At 30.9% G+C, this 20,462-nt stretch overlaps 2 protein-coding genes across 2 annotated transcripts; both read left to right on the forward strand.

Moving 5' to 3' along the window:
- The first annotated feature begins 4,748 nt into the window (after positions 1-4,748).
- Positions 4,749-12,795, forward strand: LOC143081669 (uncharacterized). The gene is made up of 4 exons (XM_076257426.1): positions 4,749-4,990; positions 7,549-7,687; positions 8,775-8,909; positions 11,149-12,795. The coding sequence occupies exons 1-4, from the start codon at positions 4,927-4,929 to the stop codon at positions 11,420-11,422; spliced, it is 612 nt and encodes a 203-aa protein (XP_076113541.1). The 5' UTR covers positions 4,749-4,926; the 3' UTR covers positions 11,423-12,795.
- A 1,747-nt stretch (positions 12,796-14,542) lies between these two features.
- Positions 14,543-19,052, forward strand: LOC143082885 (uncharacterized). Its single transcript, XM_076258853.1, has 2 exons — positions 14,543-14,646; positions 16,938-19,052. Exon 2 carries the CDS (start codon positions 16,956-16,958, stop codon positions 18,915-18,917), a length of 1,962 nt encoding a protein of 653 aa, XP_076114968.1. The 5' UTR covers positions 14,543-14,646; positions 16,938-16,955; the 3' UTR covers positions 18,918-19,052.
- Positions 19,053-20,462: the final 1,410 nt, after the last annotated feature.

Genomic DNA, 20,462 nt, shown 5'->3' on the forward strand with positions numbered 1-20,462 from the left:
ATTTATGCCTGGGATAAGAAAATCCTTAACTTTTCGAAAAATTTTAAGTTTTGTAAACAGGAAATTTATAAAAGATTTGATATTGATATTCATGTCAACACCGAAGTGTCGACTACTGGGCTAGTGATACCCTTGGGGACGAAATAAAACTTTCATTCGAGATTATAAAGGGGATTTGTCTGCGTTTATGCAGATGTTACATCATGCTATGTTGTCTGCCAAATACATGGTATGACGCAATGATATAAGGGGTAAAAATCAAATAAATTCATTAAATCTTTTTTTTGGGGTAGTAAACAACCTATGTAAATGATGGTCTGACACCTTTAACAACCGGATGTCGATGTTTATCTAAATTGTATACTACTGTTGCCTTTATTTAATCACTATATTAGACACCTTAATTACACAAACGCGTAAATAACATATTTTTCCTGATCTTCCATCACCCTTCGTACCAATACTATTTTTTCAACTCTTCTAACTACAGACAATGAAGGCCTAAAAGAAATTTATAAAGAGATGTACTTTTCCAGCGAGGCAAAATAGACGATAACCTTCAAAATTCTAAAAATTGCTAAAATGTTTCAAATCATACAAAATCATTTTACAAAGAATTCGACTTACACATTCACTCAACAACATTATTTCTCATTCGAAATTAAAAGATTGTCTATGTATTTTCATGAGCCAGCCTTTCTGTTATAACAATGAAAAAAGTATAAACCATTTTCGGGGTCATCCATAATTGTCAACCATTTTCCAAAGTGTACAAAACATACTTTTTTCAGACCCCTACCCTCCCTCTAAAAGTGTATATCAACCATTTTCAGATTTCAAGACAACAATCAATCCTTCTTAATAAAAAGACGATCCTGTCTATTATAATGCGTTTAATATATCGAAATTTGCAATCAAAATAAATTGAAATATATCAGACTTGTTTTTTTTGTTTTTTTTTTAAATGTACGGTAAAAATGTTGATTTTATAACCGCCTCCCCCCAAGTGTACGTTTTGTACACTTTGGAAAATGGTTGACAATTATAGATGACCCCTTTGTTGTTTAGTTCGTAAAATGCTACTTAACTTAGAACAACATTTATTCCAGCAACATATACGCCGACGTAACACTATATTGTAATTCCTCTTTGACTTTGTCAATGGTTAAGACTTTTTTGTAAGGGTATCTTGAGTTACCTTTAATTATCGTCTGTTAAATAAGTTTCAAGGACTTGGTGGTATATGCAAGGAAAAAACTTCCAGCTTTACAGAAACTTGATATTGTAATCGTTGAAGTTGAACAGTCGAAATTTGAACAAGCAAATAAAAAAACTCCTATTAGGTAAATTCTTAGGACTATTCTATACAAATGTACCATCATGAAACTATTTTGCAATCGTTTGATGTTGTATTGATGCAGGTTGAATTAACATTTTGTTATTTTGGTATATTTATCTAACGTTACTACATTGAATAATAACTAGAAAACATTTCCGAATTTCCATTTACAATTCTATTTTTCCTGCAAAGTACATCCTTCAGGTCAAATGCATTCAAAGTATTGATATACAATTCGACTTCAAATTAATTTCGGAGAGTTTTTATATTCCTACTTTCCTGCCTTTGTATTGTAATTTTTAACTTATTTTGGCCAAACAAACAATTAAACGAATAATAAAATGCATGAAACCAATAAAACCAGATTTTACTGGTTCAAGTAATTTAATTACTACTTTCATTACTTTATTGTTACCTTTATTCATTCAATTAATGTTCATTGTATCAGCGGATGCAATGTTATTTCATGTCAAAAGATGTAAATACCTTTTGTATTAGTTATAAAAAAAAATATAACACGCGAAGATTGTCTCTTGTAATATCAATATTTATGCTGTAAAACAAAGATAATAACTATTGAATTACAACTTCCTGAATAGAATATTCATCTACATTTACTCATTTGATGATCAATATTAATGAAATTTCGATTCTCTCACTGAACCATTGACAATAGTTTGAATAAATGGATGAATGAATGCTTAGTATTAATACAACGTCTAAGATAAAACACTATCATATATATTTTCAATTAAAGGTTATTTTACTGCTAGGTTAAAACGCTCAAATGACTTCCAGCACACTTATAAGAGTTGTCTTCCATGCCACAGGTTTATCCGCTAAAACAAAAAAGTAAATCTGTAGTGGATGTTGAATATGAAAATTAATGAAAAGTGCTTTACAAAATTGTTTTTGTCAGATTTGATATAAGTATTATTCCGCCACGTCACGATGTTGATATTTGACATACTTATCCACTTATGACAATCTATTTTGGATAGATGTCGAAAATTGATGTGTTTGAATCGATGTTGACATCATTGAATTAGACTCATAACCAAAGGAGTAGGTCCGGTAAGAACCGATTTTGGCTTCAAATTTCAGGTTCATCTGAAGAAAGATTTTGACCCCTTTTTAAACACTTAAGTGTCTATTTCATTTGATTCAATTAGTTTGTGTGAAAGATTTTACCTAATTTAGTCATTAAAAACGATCCGATTCAAGCTCAAATGTGACAAATCTACCAAATATGCCGAAAAATGTCACTTTTCAGATGGTTTTTGACAAAAATGAAAGTGGCCGCATCCGTGTTCAGTTTCAACCTTTATATATGTTATGTGTTATCATGAAATACAACTTACATTTCAATATTAAAGATGAACACGAATGCGGCCACTTTCGTTTTACGTGGAAACCGTCTAAAATTTAACTAAAATGCTAGAATTGTGAAGATTTCAGTAATTTAGCATGACTTAATGGTGCTAGTACCCGATATATGTGCATTGTATGGTCAAAACAGCCCATATGTATGTAGCAGAAGCATTTTACTATCAAATAGAGGCAACCATGAGTAATGGACGGATACCACTAGTAAAGCGGGATCGTTTATTCTTCCGGAGCACATGTGATCGTTCCCAATGTTTGATGTAGTTCTGGTTACTTAGCCTTTGTTCTTCTATGTAGTGTTCGTGAACTTTAGTGTCTTAAGTTCTCGTCGTCCTTTGATTTTTCCATGGCAGTGTAAGTTTCTCTGGTATAATGAATTTCCATGTCTCCTATCTTTCTTCACTTTTTTGTGAAGCAATTTGCGTGAATAAAGAATATTATGCACCCTATGCAGAATTTCAACAACATCAGTTTAAATCAGAGTTCCAGGTTGCTTTTGCTGTTCTGGTCTTTTAATACAATTTAGATCTTAGGTATTGTAAAAATCCATGATACTGCTCTGAGTTAAAGTCGATTTTCAGTCACACAATCAATTTTTGAATCTTTATGACTATTGGCGACTACTTCTTAACATCAGCATCATGTCAATATCGTCATTAACCAAATAATTTTTATGTTACATTTAAGTTATCAAAATAAACCTTTTAGATTTAAATCTCTGACTTTTACATGATTGATCGATACTATTTTTATTTATGAAATGTAGACTTCATGGGGTTCTTTGGTAGATGCAGCTTTAATTATAAGTTGAAGTAGTGATTTAATTTACGATTTTCTGAATGACAGAACTGATTTTAATTTGTTGAAAAAATATAGCCAGTAGCCGTTTACACTTTAATACTTCAGATAAAGATTAAAACAGATAAAAATATATACAAAATTGATAACTTCCAATCAATCGAACATGGGTTTGTAAAAGCCGTTACAGGATTCATGACCAAAGAACTTCCCCTACACATGGTACACAAGAAGACACTGAATATAATACAAAATTTAAGATAGAAAGAAATGGCTTCAATTAGTTTGAAATAAGAAGACCAAGAAAGCTGAAATTTAGGTAAAGTTTTCAACAAAATTTCAACATGATTAGTTTTTACTTCTTGATTGATTGATAAATAAAATGATAAGATTAAACATAATGGAAAAGTGCATTGGAGGACGAGTTCATTACTGATCAAAAAGAAAGAATTCTGAGATATTATATCGATGAAAAGGGGATAAAGTATAAATTAACGGTCGAGAGTAACATGTATAGCAGAATGATTTAAAAATGTGTTTCTGGGGGTATTATAGTGAAGAGGGAAATATATATGTATGTTTGTGTCAGATTATAAGTGTATTATTTCATACTACCCTAATACAGTAAACTACATCTCCAAGTTTATGATTATAGGATTGTCAAACCTGCTATTGATATCTTAAATATTGACGTATCCGGTGTTGACAAGCTTGACAGTTGCAACTTGTTAATTAACGAAATGCACGATACTGTATGATTTCTTAGTGCAAATTTGTTATTGAATCATTGATTAAGCACTTTCTTTTACTACAAAAAAGAAAAGTCACAAAAATACTGAACTCCGAGGATACTTCGCAAAAGAAAGTCCCTAATCAAAAAGCAAAATCACAAGATCAAACACATCACACGAATGGAAGCAACTGTTATGTTAAAGCTATTAAAAGCTATATTAACATTGATATGTAGTATTTGTATGATTTGACATTTTTTATTAATTTTCTATTTTTGATTTGAAGAGGAAAGTCATTTTGAAATTATTTGTTTTCCCTTTTAGGATTTGTCAATTTGTTTTCTTTAGTGGAATTTGTTTTCTTTAGTGGAATTGTTCATCCATGAATTGAATTTGCATTAATATCGATTCTTAATACCTAACAACAATGAACATCGAATCCCCGTTTTTACCCATAATTAAGAATTTCTCGGCTTACCGGAAGTGTTTCCTTGAAGTTGGTTGACAATTTTATACTCTATTATATTAAACCATTATTTCCATTTAGATTTCAGGTAAATGTACAAATGGCGACGGAATCAACATGACTTAATTGTGACAGCTTACATTATGTTGACAATGTATTGCCTGCGATAGAATCAATAATTTCATTAAATCTTGAAGGTGTTTAGAATGGACGCTACTACTGTATCATGGCTTAAAGTGTTTCTGGTATCCTTTTTAGAATTCATCATCGGTAAGTTAAATTATCTTAACTTTATAAAATGAAAGGAAATAAAAAGAGTCATTTTAATGTGTTTCATAAATGTAATCAAATTTATTCTATATACGCAATTTCTTGTTATGCAGTTCACCAATTAAATTTATGTATGTTTAGTATGAGATAAGTTATCATAAATATTTTTTAAATATTATATTAAATGTATAATTGTCTCATTTACCAGCCGACATTCTATCTCTCACAATCTCCTTTTCTCTTCTTTCAAATTATCACAACAGAGCAGTTTCACATTTGATCAGAATGCTGAATATATTGAATAGAATAACAATACCGGACTGTCATACAAGTGGGAGGTTTAGCAAGCTATAAAACCAGATTCAATCCACCATTTTCAACAAACGGAAATAACTGTACCAGTCAGGAATATGACAGATGTTATTCACTAGTGTGGTGTGTTTGTGCTTTTGATTTTGCCATTTCTGTGGAACTATCCATTATCTATCTGTTTTCGTGCTGAATAAACATTAAATGTTTTTGACTGTGAAAATTATGTACGCTCATATGGTTGCAATTGAATTATGTGTCTACAAAGTCATTAGAAGTGCCTTATTTTGTACTGGTTTTTTTTATGTATTTACTTAAATAATTGTTTTCTGTTTGTTGTTTTGTTTGTAAAATTCTCTAATTTTTAACTACGTGATTGATCCCAGTGATTTTGGTATCTTTAGAATAACGAACACCTGTAATCTTGTTCGAAGCTGATGTTTAATCGTTTATTATTTTAATGAAAAAAGTAAGCAACAGTTACGTTTTTCATTTGTTTTATATTCAAAACTATTCAAATATGAGATAAAATTTTAAAAAGATAAAAATAGAGGCGTTTAATTAAACATATCGGTCAAAGAACGGCTTAATGTCATTTCTACATAATGTGTTGACTTAGCTATAAAAAATGAGACACAGGATACACATTAAAATAATGTCATATGTTAGTAAACATGTATTAACGTTTTTGATGTTCATTTCATGAGGACATTCGAGTATCACGCCTAATTAACGTTTCACAATTGACACGTAACTTTGATTTAAAACAGTCAGCTTCAAGATATTTACAATTTTTTTTTGTTTGCTCAAATTTACCTGCTGCAGGAATGATGAAATATCAATATTTGCTTTATAAATGAAGTTTTCGCCGTTATGATTCTCTACAATACATCATGCAAAATAATCCATTAGATAAAATTTATATTAAGATCTCAGTTGAAGCAAATGCCCGTAAAAACTTTTCTGACATTTTGATTACGTGAAATAAATCATGCTATAATCTTTTTTAAAATGATAGCAAAACTGATTTTATGATGTTTATTAATTAAAAACCATAGTTTACCAAAAAAACACACCACATCGTATTATACAAAGAGTCAATAGTGATATATTTTAAATTCATTTATTTTGCTATATTCTTTAAAAATATCGATAAAAATTCAGATTTTTTTTCTTGGGGTGTTGATAATTACTGTTTTAAGAATTGTCATTAAATCTAATAGACTTTTACCAGTATGAGAGTTAATTCCACTTCTATTATCTTACTTTTAACATAGAGTTCTATCTTGAATCTTGAATTACAACATATGTAATGAAAAAGGACGAGGAGAAATGATATGAAATTATATTTACTCTCGAAACGTTTTTACTTAATCTTTACAACCATATTATTTGCGAGTCCGACTATTACAAATTGCTATATATATTTAGCTTTCAATGGCCATTAAAGAAAAGCTTTTTGAAAATTTAATATGATAAGCAGCTTACAAAATGCGAAATTACCTTGAGTAAATGTGGCAGAAAATAAATCAAGTTTAAATATAAATACGAGTACGTATACCGTCAGATTAAAGTTGAAGACACTGATTTTTTTATGTTTTGGTATTGTTAATTTTGCTCTTGATAATTCCGATATTCAAAAAGAAAGAAAACAAAGTTACCGAGCAACAAGTGAAATTCAAACCGTAAATTCCATTGGAAAATAGCAAAATGGAAAGTTCAAACCCATCTAACTAATTGAAAATAACTGTCATATTCCTGAATTGATACAGGCATTTCCTTATTTAGAAAATGGTTGTTTTAACCTGGTTTTATAGCTAGTTAAACATGTTAAATTGTATAACAAGATCTCTTAAGATTAACCTATAATGGTTTACTTTTATAAATGGTGACTTGGATGAAGAGTTGTCTCATTGGCACTCATACCACATCCTCCTCCTATAACTATTATATTTGAGGTTTTTTTTCCATATCTGCCTTGAAGAAACTCTCCCTATTTCACACAATTTTTGAGATGGTGATTATTTGAGTGAGTTGGTTTTTTATGTAAGACTATGCTAATTATAATGATTCATTTCAAATAAGCTTTATGTAAATAACTAAAAATTTCAAAAAACTTATCTCTTTTACTCATCAACTGATTGATTATGTTTAATCTTTGATACACAAAAATATTTCTTGAGCAAAGCTTTACCAAATTCAATTTATTGTGTTGTCATATTAACAAATATATAATTATTTTTGCTTAGATGCAAAGGACTGTTTGAAAAATGACGACATTGGATGGCGTGAGGGTAATATCTACAAATGCAATGACCACACAAAGTCTGAATGTTGTGAAAAGGACCACAAGTTTACCTGTTGTGAACCAGCAAGAGATACTACATTGTAAATATATGTATTGATATGTATGTTCCATCTAATCATTATAATTGAATAGTTTTCGTCATCGTTGACTGTAACTGAATTTGTTTGAGTAAATACTATGAATTAAACATTACTAAAACGTACACAAATACACTCAATAGACATGCAAATAGTTATCAAAGGTACCAGGATTATAATTTAATACGCCAGACGAGTGTTTCGTCTACATAAGACTCATCAGTGACGCTCAGATCAAAATAGTTATATAAACTAAACAAGTACAAAGTTAAAAAGCACTGAGGACCCAAAATTCCAAAAAGTTGTTCCAAATACGGCTAAGGTAATATATGTATGGGATAAGAAAATCCTTAGTTTTTCGAAAAATTCAAATTTTTGTAAACAGCAAATTTATAAAAATTACCATATAATTGATACCCATGTCAACACCGAAGTGCTGCCTACTGGGTTGGTGATACCCTCGGGGACGAAACGTCGACCCAGTGGTGTAAATGGTTATCAAAGGTACCAGGATTATAATTTAATACGCTAGACGCGCCTTTCGTTTACGTAAGACTCATCAGTGACGCTTAAATCAAAATAGTTATATAATTGATGAGACTTTGCTTGCCTCAAAATAGCTTGAAGTGATTTGCGTTTCGATAGGTCCTCATTGTTTTACTCTTATCTGTTGTTTATCGCAGTTTAATATAAACCGTCTAGTTGACCTAGCAAACACATCTTGATAAATATTTTTTAGCAATTTCCTTGAATATATTGATAATACATTCCATGTAAGTTATCTATAATTTGATTAGTATATGTATACACTGTTTATACTTTAGTTCCACTTTTTAGATTCGTAAGTCAATTCCAACGTTATTATTGATTCATGACCTTGACAATATGTTTCATGGAACGTTTCAAATAAAAAGATTATGGAAACATGGCGACTTTATGCATATCAATTTTCTGTTCGTTAAAAGCTTACTTTATTCGATATTTGTAAGTCTGCAGTGTTGGATTTCATTAAAAAAAAATTATATTTTTAATGAATAGAAAATGATACCACCTACTCCTGTGTTTTGCAATCATAATATATTTGTTTCAGACGGGAACAATTCCAATTGTGGGGAGTAGTGGCATTCTTCATTATGATTATATTCATTATCTACATGTATTTGAAGAAAGATGTCGAAATTTTCACTAGACCTACATTGAAAGACAGCATACTGTCACTTGTGAGGTAAATCAAGTCTATTATTTTAGCGTAGTCAGTAATATATATATATAATGGTTTCATATTGTGAAGTCTCAACTTTTTTCGTTACCTTTTTACAAATTTTCATTATGTTAATCAGCGTCGTCACTTTTTGTTAATATTTTGTTAAAACAAAATCAATTGTAGTTCAATCTGATTCATAAAAAAACAGGAGTAATTGCAGCAAAACATTGAACTTTCGTTATATATTATGCTACTTCTCATATTTTGCTCATCCATAATGGTCGTCACAGTTCCGGTCAATACAAGATAACTGATTCGATGATACTGAGTTCAAACTGCCGTTATCGAAATACTTTTGAAGTAATCACCTGTACATTATGAAGCATGAATTTGCAACAATAATGATAATTCGAGATTGGCGACGATGGCCGTAATGAAAAATCCTCCTTTGACAAAATTGGCAAAAAATGTATATATTATTGAATAGATTTGCTATGTACAATTTGCGAACTAAATGTTCGAGATCCTAAAAAGTTCTATTTTTGTTTAAGCTCTCCGTCTTCGTATTCAAATATATAACCTTACAGTATAGACTGAAGATTGAAATTTTCGTTTTTATATAGAAACGTCGCACGATACTGGTCTCACCTAACGTTTCACACTCAAAGACGTAAGACAAAATAAAAACGTTGGAATGCATGTTGTTCAGATGGCTTTTTACATAACTTTTAAAGGATTGATTTTTTTTCCTAAGAAAGGATTTTTTTTCTTAGATAAAAAATGTTAAGCTTAAGTTTTATTAACAAATTAAAAATAAAAAAAGTAACTTGAATTGAACCATTTAATTATATACATTTTAATTATAAGGGCAATCGATTTCTTTTTTTATGGATAAACTATGCACTGCAAATGCATTCATTTTTGCACTCCAGACTGTCGAGGCAAAAGGACTACGGCCTATCTAGCATGGCAGTTCTGCACAAATATATGCAAGGGAATTAGCGGGAACAATTATTATAGCTGGGTTTTTTTCTATTAATTTGTATTATAACGGATCCGACTATTATAGTCCGGAAAACACTTCAGTTCCGAGAGGAATTCTCTCTCCCCTCCCCTTCTTTGTGAATCGGTAGAGCTTCAAAATAAAACATTAATTTTAAAGTGTTCTTATTAAGCAACAAAATAAAATAGCCGTATTCCAAATCGTCTGTGAAAACCGCAATCATGACAATAAGAGAGAACGTTAGAAGCATATTTTATTAAATAACGTCAAAATCGTATGTGGGGACATTGTATCGGACATTTTAGTTTTATCTGATATCTTGTATATTAGATTTAATTTATGGGAATTTAATATCAAAATAGAGATAAATGTTTGTACTTTTATCCATTATATTTTTTTTTATGTAGCGACAATTTTTTTTAAATTACGGCAACCTTTCGTGCATGGGACACATAATTTGTATCATCTTGATCACTTTTTCTTATATTTCCGTCTTTTTGAGAGAGAAAAATCGACATTACGTCATCGCCCACTTATAAATTGCTTGTTCTAGACAAACTCTTATATCGTTTGGTAAAAAAAAATTATATGTTTTTACGGTATTCAGAATTTCACAAAACTAAAAGTGTAACGCGGGACAAGGAAATCATATTGCAAAATAAAGGTTTTATTGAGTTTTAATTAATGAAAATGGTCTGTTACATATACGAAATTGCAATAATCTGAAAGAAGAGTTTAAAAGCTTTAAAATGATATACAACACTTTATAATATCATTGTTTATGTTTAAAAATTAACAAGATGAATGTGTCTTGTCCGTGATTTCACCAAAGTAACACCAGTAGCGTGCGACGTTTCATACAAGTGTTTTATCAGTTTTCTTAAAATTATTGATATTATTTTTAATTGACCCAAAATATAGAAGAACATCGTGTCTGACTTGCTATGTTTTATTCCATTTGTCCATTTTGAACGATAAAATATGCTTAAACTAAACTATGTTTTATTGTCCTCTACATAATCTTGTTATTTGATTGTCATACATTAGGATTGGATTGTTTGGTTTGTTTTCTACAAGGAAAAAGTTAATATTCATCGTTGAAATAGTTATAAGAATTGAAGTTAGTAAAGGATGCGATGGGTTTAATGTGTCTCTTTTTTCTATTCCAGGTATTTACTGAGACTAAACTCTCGTGTTAATCCAATTTTCTATAATTTGGTTTTAAGCTTAATACAAATATTTTGATTATACTTTCAGAGCAAATAAAAGACAAAGTGATGGAACAACTTCCACTGAAAGGTCCAACAGAAAAGATTCTACTACTTATACAAGAACTGGTATAAAAAACAAACCCCATTTAAATGAAGACGATGACTCTTGTTGGTCTGATTCGCAATCTGATTTTGAAATTGAACCAGCGAACGGAATGTCATCAACGGAAAATGACGGAAGCCCACATGCATCGTATATGGAAGCAGCCTCGTTAAACCAACATAGTAAATTGGAAGTTCAAAATAAAAACAGAACTTAAGTTTAAAAGTAATGTCATTGCCGAAAGTCAGAACATTGCATTCGTTTTGTGTACATTTTACAGTATTCAATATCCATCTTTCATCTATATTATATTCTGTATCGAAAAAAAAAGGATATAATGCATAATCTCAAGACACAAAATTGCTACTTGACGTTAAGCTACCAACCATCAATCAATCAAGACACCAAATACAAGGATTTAACAGTAAAATAAAGAAAGGGACATAACCTCATGATAGATTCAAGGATTGAAAAATTATATTTGCGCAAGACACGTCTTAAGTCTATAAAAGACTTATCAGTGACGCTCGAATAAGTTAAATATTTTAAAAGGCCAAACTAAGTGCGACGTTCAAGAGCATTGAGGACCAAAAAATCCTTTAATGTTTTGCCAAATACAGCTAAGGTTATCTATTCCTGAGGTAAAAAGCCTTCGTATTTAAAAAAAAAAATAACGTTTTAAAGTCCGCGTGAGCTGCTTTATTTAACTTGTAGTCACACTATAACTTTAAAACATGGAACAAGAGCTATTTGAAAGTTCAAGCCGGCTTTAATGAAAGCTTCTTTGATAGATGTAAATAAACCCCATATAGGCATTATAAGCTGGTTAATATTATTAAATTGCACACCATTACAGGGGACAATACTGTCATTAATTGCCCACTAATCTCATGGTAAAATACAGAAACAAAATATATTATTCACTTAGAAGTAAATAGAGATGAAATGTATGTGTAATACGGTCAACGGCAATCGTGTGGTATCAGCTTTCTGTGATGATATTGATATCAGTCACGGTTGCAAAGGTTTTATCACACCTTGAATATGTATGACGTCACGTAATCGATACCAGTCACTGTTGCAAAGGCTTCATCAAACCTATAAATCTGTATAACGTCATGTCACATAAACATCTACCTATAAAGTTATAAAACAATGTATAACCACACATTGTAAAAGCCATATGGCATTCTCTGTGTATTTTATTTATAAATTGCAGATCCAGATATATGTACATAACTTGACAAGAAAATTAAATTAAAAAAACCTAAATAACAAAAATAACAAACTTCCAGGAAATTTCAATTTGGAAAGTCCCTTATCAAATCCTGAAACACATCAAACGATTAGAAAACAACGGTCATATTCCTGACTTGGTACAGACATGTGCTAATAAAGAAATTGGTGGATTAAACCTGGTTGTATAGCTAGCTAAAACTTTCCCTTCTATGACAGTCGCAAGCAATTGCATTATATTGAAAATAATAAAAGCGTGTTGAAAACGACAAATAATCTGCTGAAATTGAGTATATGGTAAAAGGCATCATTAATGCAATAGTTACCAATATGTGTAGTGTACATTTATATATATACATAAGGTATATATCAGTTCAATTATATGACGGCTGCTTGTTGCATTGTCAACCCAAAGCGGTAGATGTCGCGATATCTTCAATGCTTTTTGTATTGACATAATTTCAATTTATTTAATAAATATATTTGAAAATAACCATTTTCTTGTAAAAGATTGTTTAATATGACGACTTTTCAAAGAATTTGCATTGAACGACCGAGTCGGTATGATAGAAAATGGTTGTTAGTGTATCACAGGACGTATGAATCCTAGAGACAGATTTTGAAGGAAAAAAATACACACAATTTTCTTTTTATATTCACTTGAATTCACAAAACGTTTGAAATATATTTTCTTATTTGATCAGGACTTATATATACCGCACTCATAACCCGAAGAAGTACATTTTGTAGCTATCATAATCGTCAATAACGGCATTTACTAATTAAAACTTTAGAGGATGTTTGATCTAATATTTATCAATGTATGATGATATTGTTCCTATGATTGATTATCCATAAAACAGGGTCTAATCAATAGCCATTGGAGTAAATGTCTATTTTAAACGGATTTTTCTTATTTTATATCAAATTATCTGCTTGTATTGTTCTTGTCGTTTGTCGATTAGATTTGTCTTTGTATGTTTTGGTATTCAAATCATGTGTTTCTGGTAGACATACAAATTAAGGTCACGCACAATCTGAGGGAATCGCATGACCTCCAAAAGGAGCGGTACTGGGTATGTGTTATCAAGATTAGTAATACCTTGCAGTATAATTTTCTATACAAAAGGTGTTTTTTTTCTTGCTTAGATCATTTATAATCTTATATTATATTTTCGTACAAATATTATATTGCGTCCCTTAAGCTAGTATTTCGTACTAATAATCATTACGTATTATCTTTTTAGTACATTTATAGCAGTATGCTTAACAGCTTATTTTTATCAATGTAATCAGCATAATCAAAACAACAAATTGCAGTACAGAACATGAAAATATTCAATAGATTTGATTATCAACATTAATCTAATGACTTTACCTACAATAATGATGATAAGAAAAAAAATATTATCAAAACCAATGTTGAACTAACGGTATAACACTTTGAAAGTATTGACAATAGTAGGGCATTGACTGTCCATTCTTCCGGAGTATCGAAGTTCTCTTTCCGTTAGAAGATGATTACTTGATTTTCTGTAGGGGTACGGGAGTGAGTATTTTAGCCTATCAAGACTAAAATTAAGTAATATTGCACAAAGCATGATAAAAATTAATATTCTGCAACACAAAATGCAGGATATAATTGTATTCGCAACAGATTCGAGTGAAAATTAAATCCGCATAAATGTCTTCGTACACCATCCCCAAACACAACATGGTCGTCCAATAACTGTAAATTATACGGATCAGAATGTTCTTTTCGGGGTTTTAGTTCGTAGCATACTTCCCTTTGGTTCACAGTTATCAATTTTACATTCAGGATATAGTAATAACCTACGCGAAAGGTAAAATCATAACTATTATTGAGTTATTGTACTTCTTGTTGTTAAATGTGTAATTATTTTTAAAAACATGTGAAATACGATTACGTAATCCAAGTAACGTTATCATATGATCATGATCATGACACACTTAAAAGATAAGTGGTGGAAAATGAAATGTTATTTTGAGGCATATTAACTCTCTGAATGTTATTACATATTAAATAATCATGATGATATCGTTTTAAGTGTATAATATCTTTAAAATTTACAGAATTTCCTTCTCATTGTTTTTTTTTCTAAATATAGAATAGTTGGGCACTTGACAGTGAAACAATTCGCACAGTTTACTGACTATTTAATAATCAATGAATGAAACACAAGTGTAAGTATTCTCTCATTTTTATATTTTCTTAAATATTTTGTCATGGTTTATAATTTTGAAGCATGAATTTCATTCGATAATGAAATCAAAAAGAGAAAGTGCTAAACAAACCCTGATTCATTGTCGATATTATTAGAGTTGTTTTTTCTTTAAGAGTTGTGGTTTGGTATATTTAGATTTTTTGTTTAACAGTATTTTTATCTTTATCATTTTGTTGTGATAGAATTTTAACGACAAATTTGATTTTTATTATGAACTTTGATTTTTTAGTTTCGGAGAGGACGATTTTGATCAATAACGCCTGTCTTGTGACATTCGTCGATTACTTCCACGTCATTTGAAAGTGGTTGAAGCATAGGCAATCATATCAAATATTCATACTTTTTTACATTCAGGGGTTGTCTTTCGTAGCAGTCTATCAAATTGTATTCGTTTATTGCTTTTACAAATTAGACTGTTTGGTATATCTCGCTTGGGATCTTTTATACTTCTATCTGAATATACGGCATGGGCTTTGTTCATTGTTGAAGAGTGTTTGGTGACATAACATAGCTTACACTGGTTGCATATGTGTCTCATTTAGCAATCATAAAAATATTTCCGTTTTGAATGCCCAAACAGAAATATCGCAATTTCTTCGGCCAAATTTGATCTTCATTAGTTACAACGCAAGCAGTGCAGTGAACAAAAAGATTATCTTTCATTATTAATTACAATAAAGTTTAGGGTCTGGCTTGCATGTGTTAAAACAATCATAAAACGTCAGAGGAATATCCAATGACGGTTTATAACCCACGATAAGTCTCATAGAAGCATTAAAAGTTTTGCCAAAGGCTGGAAAAACAAAAAAATAACTGGCACTGACTTAATGTAAGGTAACATCTCAAATTAAGAGGACAGATTAGGAAGAGACAAATAAACGTAACAAACATAACATAGGATGATGTTACAATTGATTCAAACGGATTTCTATATATTTGTTTCCCTATGTACAACAACCTATGGACTTTGCAACAGTTTTTTCATACGACTTGTTTGTGTTTCAACTTACAATTTGTTTGAGGTCTTAGATCTTAAAATACCAGAGAGATAATTTGATTTGTCGATTTGCATTCTTTTTTCTATTGATAGCTATAGTTTCACTGAATCTAAATTTGCATAGTAAGTAATGTTTCCTTACCGACGCAGCTGGTGTCGCTCTGGTTGGACTTTATGTATTTCACTTATTTTGTTTATCTGATATTGTTAATCAGAATGTTTCCGAGGTTTGAATACTAGTAAATAAACTCATCATAGATACAAGGATAGCAATATTGTATTTGCGCCTGATGCGCATTCGCCTACAAAAGACTCCTTAGTGACGCTCGAATCAAACAATGTTAAAAAGTTTAAATAAAGTACGAAGTTGAAGAGTATTAGGGACAAACCAATTCTAAAAGTTTTGACAATTATAGCTAAGGTACTAGTAATCTATTCCTGCGGTTAGAAAAGCCTTAGTTTTTAAAAAACTCAAAATTTTGCAAACAGTTAATTTATAAGTATATGTATGACCATATCAATGATAATTCTTGTCAACCCAAAATTGCGGCCTACTAGGCTGGTGATACCCTCGGGGAATAAAACTTGACCAGCAGTGGCATAGACACAGTGGTTGTCAATAAACTCATCATAGATACCAGTATAGCAATTTTGAATTTGCGCTAGACGGGCGTTTCATCTACAAAAAACTCATCAGTGACGCTCGAATAAAAAAATGTTAAAAAAGTCAAATAAGTACGAAGTTGAAGAGCATTGATGACCAAACATTTCTTAAAGTTTTGCCAAATATAGCTAATTAATCTTTTATTGAGGTAGAAAAGCCTTAGCTTTAAAAAAAAATCAAAGTTTTGTAAACAGTCAATTTATAATTACACATTTGACCATATAAATGATATTTCATGTCAACACACAAGTGCGGACTACTGGGCTTGTAATATCCTCGGGGAATAAAAACTCCACAAATAGTGGCATCGATCCAACAAACTAATGTTGCTAAAACAGGACTGCGTGTGGTATCATTGTAATGTACTATCATATTATTAATTTATGTGTTATTCTGTACTGACTGTTCTGGCGTATCTTAGTACTGTATTCCTATCACGTAATGTTTTACTATATGAAAAGTTGATCCATTTTCAATAGTTAACAAAATTATTTAGATTTTATTTTTGTAATGGTACAATTTTCTTTTCGTTTCATTTGAACAATATAAACAAATTTATCAAATGATTGTTTATGTTTCGCTTTTATAGATATTGCGGTTAACTGGAATGGAAACACAAGACAGGGAGCGTTTGAGAAAGTACAGAACTGACATTATCAATAATCTTGAAGCTGGTGATATTTTAGACTATCTTCATGAAGATGAAATATTGTCGAATACGGATTGTGAACTCATTGTAAGTGGGAAAACGAGAAAAGAACGCTCAAGATTACTGGTCGATACAATTACAAGACGTGGTCCCAAAGCTTATAGCTCTTTTTCACGAGCTCTAAACCTATCAAAGTATGAGTTTCTGAATGCGAAAATTTCCTCTGGTCAATGCAGGTTCACTAAAGTATATCAGAAGCAAAAATTCTCCCAAGAAATTAAGAACTCATCACATAGTTCAGAACCTATGTATGAGATTCGAACCTTGATTTTGGAAAATGTTGAACCAATTGATATTTTAGATATTCTGTATCAAGAGCAAGTTCTCTCTGAGCATGAGTACGAACTTGTCCAAGAATGTAAAACAAGAAAGTCTAGATGTTCCAAACTGTTATACCTGCTTTCACTATGCCATCAAGATATACTTATTCCAGTGTTGAATGAGGCATTTAACTCAAAATATGATTTTATTAGGACGACCATCAACCAAACTGTCAAAGAAGGTAGATTTAAAACCAATGAATTGTATTTCGAATGTGCAGAGATTTGCAAACATACATGTATTAAATGCCGTGATGGTGATAAGAAATGTATGAGCGATCTTTCTTGCAAACATTGTGTAGAGCTAATGTCATCTGATGATTGCAAATGTTACATTGCGGATGATATAAAGTCCCTCAAAACTTCAGCATTAGATAAAAGAAATTACCGTCAGTTAGTATCAAAGAATCCGAAGTGTTCGACTACGCAACTTTGCCGACCAAAGCATTCACGAAACAGACAGAGAGCGTACAAAAAGTCTTCATCGCTTTCACCTTTACCATTATCAGACACAGATTCCACATCTAGTTTCATGACAGATATAAGATCATATTTTCAGTCGACTTGGATGGGGAATTCGAAATCGAGAAAACTTTTCATTTTAAAAACATTGTCAACACGGCCTCCTTTAGAACAACACCAACATTTACTTGTGGCTTTCAACTATTTGAGTACATTAATAAACGAGGGCAAATTTGATATTTTTCAGTGTTATTGCGATGAGTTAAGGCATAAATATACCGATGACTATGATCTCAACTGTTTGATCCTGTATTTACAGGCAAGTAGAGAGCTTTTTAGAAAAGATTCTGATAAGGCAAAGAAACTGATAAGTAACGCACTCGAAATCGTTCCAAAGACTTCTAATCCTCAGTACTTTACAACAGGATTATTATCTGCCAAATCTAGAATGTTTTTAAGTAAGAGACAGTTTGAAAAATTCCAAACAACGATTGATGATGCTAAAATGATCGTAGAATCAGAACCTTTGAGTTACACTGGCCATGCAGCTGGCTGGTTGTATCTAAATGATGCTAGATATTCTGCAATTCAAATTGGATGCATCAATTTTCAACAGAGAAATTCAGCTAGTGCATGTAAATTGTTACACAACAAAGCTAAAAACAGTTTCAAAAAATCGATATATCATTTCCAGAGAGATGTCGGAAAAGACGGTCCTTTTGGCTTCGGATATGCATTATGTCGTTTGATAATTTTGCTTCTTCGATGTGGTGATAACGGGCGAATGATGGATATACTACACCCTTCAAGTATCGATATCAAAACTGCAGCAAAGTATCTGAATCTATTGGAAGATTATATTAAAGATATGCCTAAAATGTTGAAAATGCATTTAGATTTAGCAAAATGTGATTATTATTCTAGAATTAAAATGCCACAATCAGCACTGCAGTATGCAACATCAGCTCACAAACTCAGCAAGGACTTACAAATGTTAGAATTTTCTGAACATGCATATAACCGAATTATCAAACTGAATGGTATCCACCATTTGTCTGGATCCGAAACAAAAACATAAACTGAACACCGAGAAGAATTGTGAAACTTTGTATTCAAAGATTGTTTACATTTACGAACATGTGTAGTGATATCAAAGAAACACTGCCGAATTGCCGCTTCGGAGTCAGAAATAAAGTTGTTTTCTATTCGTTTAGTATGTTTGAGCTTTTGATTTTGCCTTTTAACAAGGGACTTCTAGTTTTGAATTTTCCTTGGCGTTCTGTATTTTTGTTACTTAATTTCATATTAAAACTCATATCAGTTGGTTTACTTTCCCAAATTTTTCATAAGTTTCAGAATAAAATATGTTAAACACAATAGTATCAACTGATTGGTAAGATGATATTTTGAAACTAAAGAATGAGCAATTGACAATGACGTCTCTGTCCTAATCATACTTCGCATTCATAGGAAGCAGGAATTAGTAAAGGTTTTGCTCATTTAATCTAACTGTGATGTGAATTACCGATAACACAGACATGAAAAATTGGTTCCTTTTCTTGACATTTACTCTTTTCCTTCAGTTTTGATTTGTAACCCGGATTTGTTTGTTTTTTTTCTTAATCGATGTATGTCTTTCGAACAGCGGTATACTACTGTTGCTTTTATTTATTGATAATAATGAAGGAAGGACATAAAACTTTAACACAAATGTGATTGTTTCTACTTCCAAATAGCGAATATTACATTTCTTATTAGGTTTAATGCATCCAAATGCTTGTGATAATTCATGTTCTAAGTGAGGACCTTTATCAAGAGCTGGTACAAATTACAGAAACTTCTTTATACATAAATAATACCAAATGGTGCATTCAAACATAATATCATGAAGCCTTCATTGAAAAATGAGCGCACAGCAAGTCTCTGAAAATTGGGTACAGTGGATCCGTTCCACGTCTTACAATACAAAAATAAGAAAATGTGGTATAATTTCCAATGACACAACTCTCCACGAAAGACCAACAGACATAGCAGTTATCAACTACATGTCACCGTACGGCCTTCAATAATGAGAAAAACCGGGTCTACATAGTCCACTTTAAAAGGGCCTGAAATGACAAATGTATAAATAAAACGAGAAACATAAGTGTCAATAACGTATACATGTGTCAATGAAAATTTATGATTTTTTTAAACTGAAATGATCAATCAGGATATTTTAAGTAAAAACTCTCTTGTTGGTAAGTAATTAAAAAAATTGTTTTGTAGGAAAATATAATGCCAATAGAATTCTGATCTTCCATCTTATAAACAAGCGATGTTTTATTTTGAAAGATTTCATAGTTCATATATATAAGGATATATTCTACAATTCCTACAAAAATGTTTATCATCCTTAGAAATCAGATTTTTTGCTGTATACTCTGAACTTTGTTCCATATAAAAAAAAACAAGCATTTAAAGCACCAAATGTTGGTTTATTATACTTGTCATGTATAGAAACAATCTTCAAAATGTGAACTTGATCTGAGTTTTTCTTATAGTAAGCATTGTGTATTAGTTTCAAAACATTTGGGTGAGGTTATTTAAGAAAAAGAACGGAAAAGCATTAGTCATTGTTGGG

The sequence above is a fragment of the Mytilus galloprovincialis genome, chromosome 7 (assembly GCF_965363235.1).
Source record: "Mytilus galloprovincialis chromosome 7, xbMytGall1.hap1.1, whole genome shotgun sequence".
In the NCBI taxonomy this organism is placed as follows: Eukaryota; Metazoa; Mollusca; class Bivalvia; order Mytilida; family Mytilidae; genus Mytilus; species Mytilus galloprovincialis.